At 47.5% G+C, this 17,091-nt stretch overlaps 1 protein-coding gene and 1 long non-coding RNA gene across 4 annotated transcripts in view; one reads left to right on the top strand and one right to left on the bottom strand.

The window, feature by feature from the left end:
• Nucleotides 1–17,091, top strand: part of ADCY8 (adenylate cyclase 8) — a 220,151-nt gene that overhangs the window by 81,046 nt on the left and 122,014 nt on the right. The window contains exons 3-4 of the mRNA XM_042923617.1: nt 1,412–1,542; nt 13,330–13,441. Coding sequence (XP_042779551.1) covers nt 1,412–1,542; nt 13,330–13,441 — 243 coding nt within the window. The remainder of the gene's footprint in view (nt 1–1,411; nt 1,543–13,329; nt 13,442–17,091) is intronic.
• Nucleotides 1,252–16,667, bottom strand: LOC122210739. 3 transcript variants are annotated; one of them, XR_006198202.1, is made up of 6 exons: nt 16,565–16,667; nt 14,063–14,268; nt 13,612–13,814; nt 13,364–13,487; nt 9,912–10,103; nt 1,252–1,450 (listed from the first exon to the last, which is right to left on the bottom strand). It is a non-coding gene; the product is annotated as an uncharacterized LOC122210739 (long non-coding RNA). The 3 variants fall into 3 exon arrangements; XR_006198201.1 differs by lacking the exon at nt 1,252–1,450 and adding an exon at nt 8,169–8,466; XR_006198203.1 differs by lacking the exon at nt 9,912–10,103.

Raw genomic sequence — 17,091 nt, 5'->3', positions numbered from 1 at the left:
AATGCTACGTGACTATCGGCCATGAAGACAAGGTCCAGACTCCAGTCACCCTCAAAACCCAGGGCTTTCCCACCTCCGCTGCCACTTGGTCACTGTGCAGGCCATGCGAGTAATTTAATCTCTCCCGGACTCCGTCCACGCAAGGCCAGTGATAATTTGTCCCTGCTTAGTGTCGGCGTTTTGCACATGGATGGTGAAAATCCTTAAGAGCCATAAATAACTATAAAGATACGAGAAACTTCGGTGTTGGGAATTCACCTGTCTTAGGCTCAGCTCCACATCTCAGCAAACTGTAGAGCAAAGAAGCCAGATCCCTGCCTGGTCCCCACAGCACACGTCTTTTTAGGATTTGGTTCTTGTGGCCGGTGAATCAGTTGTTGTGTTTTTTTTTTTTATCTACCATGTTGACTGCAACAGAAGAACATTCTTCTGTCAAGTGTTAGGTCCCTGCTCTCAGGCCGTGTGTGTCTCGTTTCTGTCCTCTTGATAAAGAGGCAGTACCTCCTAACCCTGGTTTTGTCCCCCATTTCATTAATCGTAGCACGTTGTCCCCATCAGGGAGACTCGGAGCCTGGCCCTCCCCGTGGTCACACCCTCTTTTGCTCCTCCCATCGCAGCTGCCAGGCCTCGAGGTCTGGTCTCAGCGTCACCTCTCACCTGGACCACTGAGCAGCTTCCCCACCTGGTCTCTCTGCCTCTACCCTGGGCACCCTCGTCACATTTCGTTTTCCGAACCACAGCCAGGGAGGTCTTTTAAAATGTAAATCCACGGTGGCCTCCAGTTGTAGATGGAATTAAGTGCCACAACGTCTTACACGAGCATGGGAGACGTGGCTACCCCTGCAACCTCATCATCTGTCACCCCACCCCTCTGTCACCACCCTCCAGCCACACCATTGCTTTTTTTTTTTTTTTTTTTTTTTTTTTTAACATTTACACCCGCTGTTTCCTCTCCCTGGACCTCTCTTCTTCTTGCACTACACAGGGCTGGCTCATTCCAATCTTTCAGATTTCAGTTTAAGTATCAGGTCCTCCAAAAGGTCCTTCCTAACTTGATTTGAATCGTGTCATCAACCGCCGCTCTCTGTGGCCATGACCTGTTCTCGCATGGCACTCGCCGCATTTTGTGAATGTGTATGGGTGCATTTGAGTGGGTGATGTTTAATGATCGGATCCCTATAAGCTCCACACCCCCTTGGATCACCACCGTCTACCCAACATCCTGCACAGTGCCTGGCAAATAACACGTACTCAGTAGATACTTGTCATGTTCAAGGATGGTGTGAAGTTAGCAGTTCCTCCAGAAGGTCAGCCAAGAGCCCCACGACTTCTACGTGGTGCATGCACCCATCTCAGACTTGCTGGGCGGCCTGACGAGACTATCCGTCTCCTTTGCTTTGTTGTGTTCCAGGAGCGGCTCGTGCTGTCTGTGCTTCCCCGGTTTGTCGTCCTGGAAATGATCAATGACATGACCAATGTTGAAGACGAGCACCTGCAGCACCAATTCCATCGGATCTACATCCACCGCTACGAGAATGTCAGGTGAGAAAGACAGCGCCCTGACCCCTGCTCTGCACTTGATCTGTGTGTCACTGGCTGCTCTCGTCAGACTGCCATGACTTCTGTCTGGCTGAATGCCAGTGCCTTTCTTCATTTTGCTGATTAATTCATTAACCAGTGACTATTCATCATAGAGCTCATTTCCAAATTGAGGCTCGAGAAGAATGTCAGAGAAATACAATTCTGTCGGCTTGCCTGCCTTCACATTTCGAGTGGAAAAGCAAAAGCCTTTTACATTATGATTGAAAAAATAATTCCAAATGCAACCTAGAGACTTCAGGGGTGATCACATTGGTCTCCTTCTTATAACTTTTTTTAAAACAATGTAAAATGGATTACAGCTCAGTTGTTTTTTTTTTTTTTTGCAAACATATTTGTGGCCAACCATCCATCCATCCACCCATCCATTCACCTATCCATCCATCCATCCATCCATCCACCCATCCATTCAACTATCCATCCATCCATCCATCCATCCATCCACCTGCTTACCCAACCATCTACCCATTCACTCATCCATTCCCCTATCCATCCATCCATCCATCCATCCACCTATCCATCCATCCACTTACCCAACTATCCATCCATCCACCCATCCATTCACCTATCCATCCACCCATCCATCCATCCATCCATCCATCCATCCACCCATCCACCTGCTTACCCAACCATCTACCCATCCACCCACCCATTCACCTATCCATCCATCCATCCATCCATCCATCCATCCACTTACCCAACTATCCATCCATCCACACATCCATTCACCTATCCATCCATCCATCATCCATCCACTTGCCCACTCATCCATCTACCCACCCTTGCACCCACCCACCCTTCCACCCATCCATCCCTTCATCCATCCATCCACCCATCCATTCACCTATCCATCCATCTGTCCGTCTGTCCATCCAGTTGCCCACTCATCCATCTACCCACCCTTGCACCCACCCACCCTTCCACCCATCCATCCCTTCGTCCATCCATCCATCCATCCACCCACCCATCCATTCACCTATCCATCCATCCGTCCATCCATCCATCCATCCATCCTTCCTTCCTTCCTTCCATCCACTCACCTACTTACCCAACCATCCACCCATCCACTCATCCATTCACCTATCCATCCATCCATCCATCCATCCATCCATCCACCCACCCACCCATCCACTCACCTATCCATCCATCCATCCACTTACCCAACTATCCATCCAGCCACCCATCCACTCACCTATCCATCCATCCATCCATCCATCCATCCATGCACTTGCCCACCCATCCATCTACCCACCCTTGCACCCACCCATCCTTCCCCCATCCATCCCTTCATCCATCCATCCCTCCATCCATCCATCCATCCATCCATCCATCCAGTTCTACTTCTTCCTTGTGTAAAACCTTGGACAATTTACATACTTGAATCTCAGGACCATTCCCTATAAAATGGGCATTTTAATAGCCACATTGCAGGGGTTTATGTACATAATGTGAGTGAAGTTATATACAAGGCATAGAATAGAGGTAAGCATACAGTAGACCATTAGGCATCTGTAGATGGTTTTAGACATATGTCCTAATTATAAGCAAAAACAACAGATCCAAGTCTGTTAAAAGGCTGCCTAGTGGCTCATAGAATAATTGGGGAAGGATGGAGAGGCAGGCTCAGCAAATGAGGCAGAGCGAAGCCAGAGCAGAGCCAGAATCACAGCAGAGCACTAGGCCAGTGAGGATGCTGCCTCCACTGTCCCTGAAGAATCCACTGCTTGTGCTACCAACTCCCTCACCCTCCCCAACACAGCTGCCACCTCTTGGAATCCTCCTGCAGCCCCCGGGATCTGGATGTGGTGGCCTTTGCCCTGCCCCCACTCCCCGTTCCCCCTGCCTCTTTGCATTGCAAGTTAGAGCCTGGGGCAGATGTGTCTGATTGGCTTAACCCAGACACTCACCAGAAGTGCCTGGAAAGCAGATACCTGACATGGGCATCTTGTACAATAGAATTATACCTCCCTCCCGCTAAATATCAGAGGGCAAACATACCCAAACATAGGAGAACATTCTATATGCTAAACAGCTCTAAGAGTGACCAATGTACCCTCTTAGCTCCTTTCGTCCTGACCTTGGTCTGAGGGAGAAACAGCTTTTCCTTCTAACCAGCATCTCTGGGCATTCACCTGGCATGCTGGGACACACATTTGAAAAGAAGTCCAACAGGGGCGCCTGGGTGGCTCCGTCGGTTAAGCGTCCGACTTCGGCTCAGGTCATGATCTCAGGTGCGTGAGTTCAAGCCCCACGTTGGGCTCTGTGCTGACAGCTCAGAGCCTGGAGCCTGCTTCAGGTTCTGTGTCTCCCTCTCTCTCTGCCCCCCCCCCCTACTCCCTCTCTCTCTCTCTCTCAAAAATAAAGATTAAAAAAAATTTTGAAAGGAAGTCCAACAGCGATCATGATTCTAACACAGCGGGCGTCTCAGTAGAGGTCATTCTCAGGATTTTGTCCAAGACTAGAGCTCCACTGGTGTAGGTGCCTGGGTCTGCAAAGCAGCCTTTTGTCAAATAGCAACTCCCATAAAAGATACTCCCCAGATGTACAGATTAGTCCCATCAATAATGAGAACTCATCGATGCCAGTTGTGGACAACAGGTTCAGGGAGGTGCCTATAATTATAATACAGTGTAGGATTCTATTTTTAAAGTAAGTAAGGCTGTTAATGGATCATATAAAGAGGAAGAGCTAGGGGGAGGGGAAGGGGATGGGGGTGATAAGAGAAACCTTCCTAAAAGACATGATTCTTATTTACCTTATTTGAAATTGAGCCAGCTTAGTGAAAAATATCAAAGAAAGGAATCCCCAGCCAAAGGATTCGTACAAGTGAAGGCTGAACAGTGAGATCTGTCATCTATATCTGTATCTGTATATAATATGTAACATATATCATATGTATGTGATTATTATATTATTTGATACTGATAATCGGTTATCATTATGTATAGGATACGATATATGATATGATACATGATATATGTCATAGAATATGATAGTATATGTTATATGATATATATACATCTAAAAATAGGAAAAGAATATTATGCAAGTGCCTGTCACCATGAAGAAGGCAGGGGGAGGGGGAAGGAGACAAATTACTTTTAGTAAAGAAAAAAAGGAAAAAAATAAACAAGCCTGCACAGCCACACCAACTTATTCAGGAGCCATAAGCTCAATAAACGATGCGTTTGGTGTTCTTTTCTGCATCGATCAGTTTCCAGTGCTTCCCTTAGTCGGGAACAGCTAAGGTGACTTCTGCCCTCCCCACTCCACCTATTTATTTTTTTTAATTTTGTTTAATCTTTATTTATTTTTGAGAGAGAGAGAGAGTGAGACAGAACATGAGCAGGGGAGGGGCAGAGAGAAGGAGACACAGAATCTGAAGCAGGCTCCAGGCTCTGAGCTGTCAGTGCAGAGCCTGATGCGGGGCTCGAACTCACGGACCCGAGATCATGACCTGCGCCGAAGTCAGATGCTTAACCGACTGAGCCACCCAGGCTCCCCTAACCCATTTATTTTAAATCATTAAACGGACTTCTTGCACTGGAGACCCTCTTGCAAAAGTATAGACGGCACCAAATTAGAATTGGGTTTGCTTCCCTGTGCTTCTCAGTGGCCTCAGCCCCAGGCAAAGGAGCTGCTTCTAACAGAAGAGTCTGCGGACGCCTGCTGGCACACTGGGGGCTCTCTTGCCCTCACGGAGGCCGGGGGTGGGGGATGCCCAGAGCCTCCCCCTGGAATTGGGAAGGTAAACTCTGGGAGAGAAGGAGGGGCCCCTCCGGCCCGCTGCAGGGCTGCTGGAGACTAAAATAAGATCAGAGATGAGAAAAGTACAGACTGCTCTGCCCTGTTCCCCAGCACCCAGAGCACCTGCTGCGGTGTGGGGAGCAGTTTCTAAGTTATTTCCAATCCCATCTGGCTCTTCAGGGCAACCCACCTCTGCTCATTCTTTCTTCTCTGTTGCTTTTACTGCTGTGGTTGTTTGGTGACCCTTCCCTGAAAACGGTCTGCTGTAAACGTCTAATCCTTGATTGTGTTCCATACGATCCTTTGTCTCCTGTCGCGTATGTAGACGCGAATAGGTGGGTATAGGTTATGGTAAGAGGTGCCCTTACCGTGCTCAGGGGACTGAGAGCCAGGGGACTAGGCTTCTCATTCCAGAATGCATTCTCTGAGCCACATCCCCTGCTAGACTTTGGGTGCACCATTTCATCTTTGGGGACCTCAGTTTCCAAAAACTGAACTGTTTGAAATGGACAGAAACTTTGGATTCTCCTGTTGATTTCAGCCCTGTGCATCTGAGATTCCAGCAACATCCCTCTGGAGCCACACCCAGCCGCTTGGTGCCCAATTCCTTTTATTTCTCTTATTTTCTCCCGTATATTTAAGACGCTGTTATTCCCAGCCGGCCCTATCCACGTGTGCAGCCACGACATGTACCACGTAGACCAGAGTTTCACGCACAAGCGAAATGCAATTGAATGCGTCCAGAGAACCCGTTGGCTTTTAGGACCTGTCTGCGTGGCAGTCTATTAAATACTCTCTGATTCCCCAGAAGTGCATACCCTCCACTTATTGAAGACGACGTTGTGATTTAAAAGTTAACTGGAGGGGTTGGGGGGTGGGGGGGGAGGCGCATAGGTGTGGCTCAGTCGGTTCGGCATCCAACTTCAGCTCAGGTGGTGATCTCACAGCTCCTGAGTTCGAGCCCCGAGTCGGGCTCTCTGCTGTCAGCACAGAGCCTACTTCACATCCTCTGTCCCCCACTCTCTCTCCGTAGCTCCCCTACTCTCTCTTTCTCAAAAATAAATACGTATATATTTTTTTTAAGTTACCTAGGGTTGCCTGGGTGGCTCAGTCGATGAAGCATCCTATTCTTGATTTCAGCTCTGGTCATGATCTCACAGTTCGTGGGATCGAGCCCCTTGTCGGGCTCCATGCTGACAGTGAGGAGAGCCTGCTTGGGATTCTCTCTCTCCCTCTCCCTCTGCCCCTCCCCTGCTAGTGCTCTCTCTCTCGAAATATATAAATAAACTTAAAAAAATAAACGGAAGTTACTCCTTGTAGGTAGATCATTGCTTCAGTGATCTCTTCTTTATTATCAAGAAAATGGAAGCTCAGAGAGGTTGAATAAGCTTCCCAAGGACACACAGTTAGGAAGAAGAGTCTACATAGAGCCCACGTTCCTAGCGATTCTTTTGAACTTTGCTAACGCTTTCTTGAGGTCTCTATTTGCAGAGTGACTATTAGGTAACATCGCTTCCTTTTAGCCCAATAAACAACGTATTTAAGCAAATTAGATTTGAAAATTAACATGGCCTCTTCAGTACATTCTAAAATGAATATACTCCGGGGCGCCTGAGTGCCTCAGTCGGTTAAGCAAACGACTTCAGCTCAGGTCACGATCTCGCGGTTCGTGAGTTCGAGCCCCGTGTTGGGCTCTGTGCAGACAGCTCAGAGCCTGGAGCCTGTTTGAGATTCTGTCTCTCCCCCTCTCTCTGCCCCTCCCCTGCTCAGGCTCTGTCTCACTCTGTCACAAAAATAAATAAAAACATTAAAAAAAAAAAAAGGACCTGACCTTGAGCTCACCACTTGGGGATAGCAGAATGAGCAAATGCAGGGAAGATCGGGGCCCTGGTTTCTGCTTCTCGTCTTCTACGCAACAAACTGTCACTGCACAACCATGACTTAAACAGGTGCTCCCCCATCCTGCGTGTGCACACGAATCACTAGGGGCTCCTTTTAAAGCAGAGTCCGATCCAGTGGGTTGGGGGGTGGGACCTGAAATTCTGAATTTCTAACCAGATTCCCAGGAGATGCCAGTGGTGGCCATAACCACACTCTGAGATTAAAAAAAAAAAAAGATTTAATTCTAAAGATTTCTGTTTTGATTCAATTCAGGAAGCATGTCATGAGGCTACTGTGTGCTAGGCAGTTGGGACACAGAAGTGACTTTCTTCCTGTTTTTTTAGTTAGTAGATGGACCACACTCTGTCCTACGTGACTGTGTTATCAAGTGTTCAGCACCACGACAGAGGGGACCGCAGGCTGGGAGGGAGGTGGAAAAACAATGACTGGCTGTGCTTAAAGAATTTTCTGTAAAAGCAAGATCTATAGAACAAGATCTACAGGGCGTCGGGGTGACTCAGTCGGTGAAGCATCCACCTCTTGATTTCTTTTTTTAAATTTTTTTTAACTTTATTCTTTTTTTTTTTTTTTGAGAGACAGAGAGAGACAGAGCATGAGCAGGGAAGGGGCAGAGAGAGAGGGAGACACAGAATCCGAAGCAGGCTCCAGGCTCTGAGCTGTCAGCACAGAGCCCGACGCGGGGCTCAAGCTCACGAACCACGAAATCATGACCTGAGCCGAAGTCGGACGCTCAACCGACTGAGCCACGCAGGCACCCCTCTTGATTTCTGCTCAGGTCGTGATCTCATGGTTCATGAGTTCGAGCCCCGTGTCGGGCTCCACCCTGAACAGGGAGGCTGGTTGGGATTCTCTCTCTCTCTCTCTCTCTCTCTCTCAAAATAAATAAATAAACTTTTAAAAAAGCAGGATCTAAACATACGAGTGGGTTCTTGAAGGACAAGTAGGAGTTTAATAGGCAGCAGCAGGGAGGGAAGCTATGTCAGGGAGCAGGTACATCATGTCCAGACCCAGTTGCATAAAGCACAGTGTGTTCAGAAAACCACCAGCAATTGGATGGTAATGGATCACTGAGCACATCTGAAACCGTTTTGACCTTTGAGCTCTGCAAATCCCATTTCTTCTGTCAGTAGGCTGCATGCTCTGTAAGGGTTGTGATGGTTCTTTCTGCTCACCACTATAATCCCACTGCCTGGCACAAGTAGGCATTCAGTTACTTCGCTGTTGGATGAATGACGGGATGGATGAATGAATGAATGATTGAATGAATGGATCATTCTCGACATAGATATTAATAGTTTTGGGCGAATGACTCTGTTGAGTGGGTTGGACTAGGTCGTCTATGGGCCCTTCTGTTTCCACCTGCCATGGCAGTGACTGTCCTTACTTTGAAGGTGGCATACTACAGTGATAAAGGGCATAGATTCCAGGGGCGCCTTGGTGGCTCAGTCGGTGAAGCGTCCGACTTCGGCTCAGGTCACGATCTCGTGGGTTCGTGGGTTCAGGCCCCACACCGGGCTCTGTCTCTCTCCCTCTCTCTTTGCCCCTTCCCTCCTCTCTCTCTCCCTTTCTGTCTCAAAATAAATAAGTAAAGTTCAAAAAAAAAAAAAAAAAGTATAGATTTCGGAGCCAGGCTGCCTGGTTCAAATCCTGGCTTTCCATGTCTGGGCAGGTTACTCAGGTCTCGGTGTCCTTATCTATCAAATGGAAATGGTCAAAATAAATTCTACCTCATCGATCTTTGTGAGGAACACCTGTGGAACTTGGGACAGAATTTAAAATCCACAGTAGGTACTCTGCAAATAGGTGCTCTCGTGGTATTTATGTCAACAGTTAGGAATTCCTTTAGCTACAAGTAGCAAATGATCTAATTAATGATCCCGCTTTCTCCTCTGTTACCTCTCTTCCCTCACTGTCTCTCAAAAGCAATCATGCAATCACAGTCCATTTTTGTAAAATAGTAAAAAGAGCTAACGCGCTTACGGAGCACTTACTGTATACCCGGCACTGTGCTAAGCAATTGCCACCCACTTATCTCCAGTTCACAAATCAAAGGCTTAGAGAAGCTTGGGACGTAATAACCCAAGGTCATGGTATTCGTAACTGGTGAGCTGGGCTCTGAACTCTGATCTGTCTAGACTCCAGTCCTGTGCACTTGGCCCCATGCACTTGTCAGATGCTGTGCCACCAGATTGCTATACAGGACAGCGGCTGTGCAGTGATTGTTCCAGAGCAGGCTTTATACGTTACAGATCTCAAGGCGTCATCCCCAGGTTGAAAACCCTTCACTAGCTTTCCGTCACTTTCAGGACAAAGTCCGTGCTCTTCAACTTGGCTTACCAGCCCGTTGCCAGCCATCTCTCACTCGGACGCGGTCTCTCCCCCTCTTCTTTTCCCGACCTCGTTGCTCAGTGCCACCTGCTGACGAGCTGCCCCTGAATTCTTGCCGAGCTGCCGTCCATTTGCCACACTTCAAGCCGACCCCAGCGTGCGCTGATTCCTCTGCTCAGACCGTCCACCCTTCTGCACGCTTGGCCCTCCGGCAAGTCCCACGGGCCTGCAAAACTTGGCCGAAACTCTGATGCCTTGGGAGACTGCCGATTCCCCTGTGACTGGTCACCCCCCAGAGTGTCCTTCCGCCAGAGTACAGAGGTCCCCTCCCTTACCTGCGGTTTCCGTTTGCCACGGTTAACTGAGCCCGGAAGTAGATGCTCCTCCGCTGACTTAATGTCAGAAGGTCTGCGGTAGCCTGACACTGGGGTCATTGTACCTGCATCGCTGCTCTTGCTTCATCACGTGACGTAGGCATTTTATCATCTCTCCTCACAAGAGGAGGGGGTACAGGACACTAAGATGTGCTGAGAGAGAAAGAGGGCGACCGCATTCACGTAACTTGTTACGGTATATTGCTGTAATTGTTCTGTGCTATTACTATGGTTGTTAATATCTTCCCGTGCCTAAGTTACAAAATGAGCTCTGTCCTAAGTAGGTATGTATAGGAAAAAACAGTCTACTTAGAGTTCAGTAGTAGCCACCGGCTCAGGCGTCCCCCGGGGTCCCTAGACTCTGAGCATCTTGAGGACACACATGGCCTGTTTATTATCACTCAGTCCGACTTCCTAGCACCGTGTGTAGCCAGACACATGGGAAATGTAACAGTCGTTGCTAAAATAATTAAGGCAGTGAATAATTAATTCAACCAGTGGTTTTTTTAGAACTGGGGCCTGAGGATTCCAAATGAATCCATGAATGCACTCAGGGAAAGTGTCCTTGAAATAAAGTGCAAAATTGTGAATACTTGGGCACTTTTAGAAGAGGGAGTTCAGAGCCTGTATCAGATTCTTTTTTTTTTTTTAATTTTTTAAACATTTATTTATTTCTGAGAGACTGAGAGAGACAGAGCACGAGCAGGGGAGGGGCAGAGAGAGAGGGAGACACAGAATCCGAAGCGGGCTCCAGGCTCCGAGCTGTCAGCACAGAGCGCGACGTGGGGCTCGAACCCACGAACCACGAGATCACGACCTGAGCCGAAGTCGGACGTGCAACAGACTGAGCCACCCAGGCGCCCCCAGAGCCTATATCAGATTCTTAAAAGGGTTTGTAATGGAGAAAGATTTAAGAACCACTGAATCCCGGGGGTAACCAACGTAAGGCAGCAAACATTCCGCAATGTTTTCTGGCTAATTAACCTATTGCATTAAAACTAAGTTACAGTGATTGCAAGATGCCCATTATTTTATGCCACTTAAGAAACACCCCCGAAAGTTTGACAGGCCGCTAAGATGCTATTCTAGCTTGAAAGATGATAAAATCTGAGACGTGTTCTTTTTGTTCTTTGTTCTTCTGTTCTTTTGTTTTTTTTCTTTTTTGTAATGTTTGAGAGGGGGAGGGCAGAGAAAGAGGGAGACAGAGGATCTGAGGCAGGCTGTGTGCTGGCAGAGGCAAGCCTGATGCAGGACTCGAACTCACGATCTTGAACGTCAAGATCACGGCCTGAGCTGCAATCAGACGCTCAACCAACTGAACCACCCAGGCGCCCCAAGTTCTTTTTCTTTTTTTTTATTTTAATGCCAGTATAGTTAACAGACCGTGTTGTGTAAGTTTCAGGTGTGCAACACAGTGATTCAGCAACTCTACACTATCCAGTGCCCATCATGATAAGTGTGCTCTTAATCCCCAACCCCTATCTCACCCATCCCCCACCCACCTCCCCTCCGGTAACCGGCAGTTCGTTTTCTATGATTAAGAGTCTGTTCTTTGGTTTCTGTGTGTGTGTCTCTCTCTCTCTCTCTGTCTCTCTCCCTCTCTCTCTTCCCTTTGCCCATTTTTTGTTTTCTTATACTCCTCATAGCAGTAAAACTGTACGGTATTTGTCTTTCCCTGACTGACTTAACGTCACTTAGCATAATACTCTCTAGTCTATTCATGTTGTTGCAAATGGCAAGATTTCATTATTTTTTTTTTGAATTTTTGATGTTTATTATTTTTTTTTTAATTTTTTTTAACGTTTTATTTATTTTTGAGACAGGGAGAGACAGAGCATGAACAGGGGAGGGTCAGAGAGAGGGAGACACAGAATCCGAAACAGGCTCCAGGCTCTGAGCTGTCAGCACAGAGCCTGACGCGGGGCTCGAACTCACAGACCACGAGATCATGACCTGAGCTGAAGTCGGACGCCCAACCGACTGAGCCACCCAGGTGCCCCTACGTTTATTATTTTGGAGAGAGAGACAGAGAGACAGAGACAGAGCATGAGCAGGGGAGGGGCAGAGAGCAAGAGGAAGACACAGAACCTGAAACAGGCTCCGGGCTCCGTGCCGTCAGCATGGAGCCCGAGGCGGGGCTCGAACCCACAAACCGTGAGATCATGACCTGAGCCGCGACTGGACGCTTAACCGACTGAGCCACCCAGGCGCCCCGAGATTTCGTTATTTTTAAAGTCTGAATAATATTCCGTTGCCTTTCTATGCCACACCTTCTGTATCCAACCACCTATTGATGGACACTTGGGCTGCTTCCATAGTTGGCCTATTGTCAAGAACGCTGCAATAGCAGAAGGGGCCGTATATTTTTTCAAATTAGCGTTTTCTTATTCTGGAAGGTACACAGCAGTGGAATCCCTGGATCGTATGCTAATTCCCTTTGTAATTTTTCGAGGACCCCGTACTGTTTTCCGCAGCGGCTGCACCGGTTTGCATTCCCACCAGCGGTGCACAAGGCTTCCTCTTTCTCCACATAGAGGTGCCTCTGCTTTTGCATGAGTCGCTGAGGGAGGACAGGGCCCTACAGTGCAGGTGGACCATCCCCACTCAGCCCCGCGCTACCGGGCAGACTGTGAGGTCTCCTTGCCTCTCTGAGCCCCGGTTTGCTTGTCATCCTAATGGAGGGAATAATGCCGTCCCTGCAGGGCGCCTGGATGGATGAACCAAGGCAGTGCTCCCACGGTGCCTTGCTTTCAGAAGGCTTTCAAGGACTACCCCCTTCCCGCCCTTTCCTCGCCCCTTATGCCAAACCACACGCAGAGAGAAGACTTCGTCTCACTTAAATCCTTAGTAAATGTGAGAGTTTTTAGGTAATTAATTCTTCCGCCTGAGGTCTCCCGGCTCTGGCCACCTATTCTCAGAATTTTTGAAAACTGCCTGCCTCTCCTTGCCTGCGATGTTCGGTATGCCGTTTGCTGGAGATGATGGGACCTTTTGTTCTTTTGTCCCGGGTGTCCGTTTCACTCTGTGCTCGTGGCAGCTGCCGTGTTGTTGGTTGGGAAAATAGAGAGGTACTCCAGAAAGCTTCGTTTCGCTTTCCACAACAAATCGATCTGTTCCTAGTAACAAATCCCCTCCAGGGCTGTTCGCCGCAGCCCTGCACAGGAAGAAGGGCTTGTCCCCTTGCCCTTGCTGAACCCCCGGGGTGGACTCCCTCTGCTGAGATGTTTAGGAAATACAGACACATTCCTCCTGACTCCCCGGCAGAGAAAGCTAGAATCTCAGACCACAGTAGATTTATTTGGGTGGGGTTGACATCTTCCAGGATGGATTAAAATATTAATGTGCTTTCTCCCTGCCCCATCCCTTCCCTGTTGTCTAGTATTCTTTTTGCAGATGTTAAAGGATTTACCAACCTCTCCACAACCTTGTCTGCCCAGGAGCTGGTCAGGATGCTCAACGAGCTCTTTGCCAGATTTGATCGACTGGCCCACGTGAGTTGAATTTAATTCCCTCCTGGTCCTCTGTGGGAGTGAGGGGCTGCGTGTGGAATTAGGGAGAGAAAGACTCAGGCTTCATCACGGGGACCTCCTCTTCCGCGTCCTCTTCCCCGGCGCGGACTCCTGACCCTCCCACCTCCTGGGAACCGGGGTTAATTACTTACAGATCTTGAATGGGAGGTGCGTCAGATTGACTTTCCCAGCTGAGAGATAGCCGATGAAGCGACAGTGAAGCCAAAGCTCTTTTTATGTGTTTTCTGCTCCCCATCATGTCCCCGCTGCGTGTGGCCAGGTGCCATCCAGTGCCTCCTCAGTTTGGTTCGTGCAAGGATAGCCGCCTGCAGCTTCCCAAGCCAACTCCAGCCATCTGAAATAACTGTTATTGGGAGCCAGGAACCTGCTGGACCCCCATTTTGTTTGACGTGATCTAACAGCTTTCTTTCTAGCCAACAGGACACTACCTTTATCTTCTAGCTGGCTTGAGAGAACAGGCTAAGGGAGATAGACATTTGCTATCAAAACACAGGTTCCTAGTCCCGAAGCCACCCAAGTTGGGGAAGACTGCCATCCGCACCCTCTATTTTAAGAGTGGGCTTTGGGTTCACCCCGGAATACCTTAATTTCCTTCTTCATCAAGTGTGTAGATCAGTGCCAATGTCACAGGGCTGTTGAGAGAATCAAAGGTAAATGCACCCCGTGGAAGTTCATTTGTAGAGCATCGGCGTGTCTGAAGTTAAGGCTGCCTCCCTCCAACGAGGGCCATTCGTGCTTGCATCCGAGTCAGAGAAGACTTTCTGGAGAAGGCGACTCTTGGACCGAGTCTTAAAAGTGGGGAGACACATACAATAGAATACAGTTCAGCAACAAAAAGGAGTCAACCCCTGAGACACGCAGGAGTATCAGTGAGCCTGCAAAGCAATATGCCAAGTGAAAGAAGCTAGACCCAAAAGCCCAGATGGCAGGACAAAGGCGTTTATACGACATCGTAGAAAAGGCGAGATTATAGGGACAGGAAAGAGACGCGTGGTGGCCGGGAGCTAGAGGTGGACGGAAGAGACGAGTTGCACAGAGAGACATGAGGTGCAGTGGCTTTGAGAGTGATGTAGCTGCTCTATGTGCCATCATCACTGTGCCCCATATCAAAACAGTACGTTTTATCGTATACCAATTCGCGAGGCGTGGAAGGCAGGGAAGGTGGATATTACTGTCGAGTCATGTAACAGCTCACAGGAATTGATCAGAAAAATGTGCTTGCAAATGGACAGAACTTCACAGATAAGACCTGTTTTCCGTGTACATATATATTTATATATTTATATATTTATATATTTATATATTTATATATTTATATTTCACACACACGCGCGCACACACACGCACACACACACGCACCATTTATTTGGGGCTCAAATTTTTCAAAGAGGCTGCAAGCCTCACGTTTTGTTTACAAGAAAAATGGACCCTGGGCACAAATATATTCACCACATTGTGTGTGTCTGCACCAGAAGGGTAATAAAGCATTTTACACAGTTTCCTTCCGAAACACAGTTTTGTCAGGAGATCTACATCCTGGACACCGCCATGTTTTCTTCAGTTTCGTAGAGATAGCATGGCGTACAAAAGTCAGATCGACCTGAGCATTCCCATTCTCCCTCTTACTTGCTTCATGACCTTCGCTTCCTTGAGCCATTGGGGAAAATGGCACGGCTCAAAACGTGGTCGTGGAGACTCACCGGCATAGATGTTACGCGTTTAACACGTAGCCTGGCACATAGTATGTGCTCAGTAAATGCTGCCTCCTTTCCCTACGTAAGTGTTCCCAAAATGCTTTTACCTCTGTTTTCATGGAAAAGCCACTGATTAAGAGCCGGTGAATTATCATTTATGGCCCATAACGTTTAGTTTTTGGAGTTTTTATTTAAATTCCAGTTAGTTCACATACAGCGTAAAATTAGTTTCAGGTATACACGACAGCGATTCAACACTTCACCCCGTGCACATCGCAAGTGCCCTCCTGATCCCCGTCACCTGTTTCACCCATCCCCGCCACCCCTCTCCCCTCTGGTAGTTATCGTTTGTTCCCTTGAGTTGAGTCTATTTCTTGGTTTGTCTTTCTCCTTTTTTCCCTCCATTGCTCATTTGTTGTCTTAAATTCCACATGTGAGTGGAATTATATGGCATTTTTCTTTCTTTGACGGACTTAGTTCACTTAGCATTCTACTCTCCAGCTCCATCCATGTTGCTGCAAATGGCAAGATTTCATTCTCTATGGCTGAATAATACTCCCTTGTGTATATATACACTGCATCTTCTTTATTCATTCATCGGTCAACAAGATGAAAAGCTTCTGCACAGCAAAGGAAACAACGAACAAACCTAAAAGGCAACCTACAGAACGGGAGAAAATATTTACAAATGACATCTCTGACAAAGGATTAGTATCCTAAATATACAAAGAACTTCACAAACTCAACACCCCCAAGCCACGTCATCTAATTAAAAAATGAGCAGAAGATTAAATAGACATTTCTCCAAAGGAGACATCCAGAGGGCTAACAGACACATGAAAGATGCTCACCATCACTCATCATCAGGGAAATACAAATCAAAACCACGAGGAGATACTCCTCACCCCTGTCAGAATGGCTAACACCAACAACACAAGAAGCAGTAGGTGTTGGTGAGGACGTGGAGAAAGGGGAACCCTCCCGCACTGTTAGTAGGAACACAAAGTGATGCAGCCACTGGGGAAAACATTATGGAGCTTCCTCAAAAGATTAAACATAGAACTGCCCTGTGACCCAGCAATTGTACTACTAGGCATTTATCCAAAAACTACAAAAATACTCATTCAAAGGGAAACATGTGCCCTGGTGTTTATAGCAGCATTATTTACAATAGCCCAACTATGGAAACAGCCCAAATGTCCATCCACTGATGAATACATAAAGAAGATGCGGTCTGTATATACATAAAGGAATATTACTTTAGCCATTAAAAACAATGAAATGTTGCCATATCATTACTTTTAGCCAGCTGATTTGTGGCACAGGAAAATTTTCACATATTTCCTATCATACTGAAATTTTCATATTTAAAAACAGATGTAAATCCTACCTGCCCTCCTGTGCTCAGAGTTATGATAAGACTCAAAGGAAGAAAGATCGTTGAATGCTCGGATGGCTGTTTCCAGGTGTTTGTTGTCACTGCTACTGTTGCTAACTGATGGCCATTCTTGCTTTGTTATGTATCAAGAACAAGATGGGTTATTGTGACACGTTTCCTGTATGGGGAATTGAAACTCACCTATCAGTGGCTTCAGTGATTTATCCAAAGTCAGACAGCTGGTAAATTTGACCAGAATGCGGATGTTGGATTCTTAGACCAAAGTATTTCCTGCTCTACCCTTTCCCTCCTCCCTCCACTGCCGATGATCCCAACTCCTGACTACCATTGCTCCTGACTACCACCACAGCTGGTTCTGCCCCAAAGAGTGTGGCTAGTTGAAATCACTTGCTGAGCCCCCAGCCTCAGTGTCCTCAGCAAAATCCAAATAAGGGATTTAGGGGTGCTTGGATGGCTTAATCTGTTAAAGCATCTGACTCTTGATTTCAGTTCAGGTCATGATCCCAGGGGCAGGGAAT

This window comes from Panthera leo, chromosome F2 (assembly GCF_018350215.1).
Source record: "Panthera leo isolate Ple1 chromosome F2, P.leo_Ple1_pat1.1, whole genome shotgun sequence".
Taxonomy (NCBI): domain Eukaryota; kingdom Metazoa; phylum Chordata; class Mammalia; order Carnivora; family Felidae; genus Panthera; species Panthera leo.
Note: the sequence above shows the minus strand (reverse complement) of the source record. Positions and strands in the feature narration are given on the sequence as shown.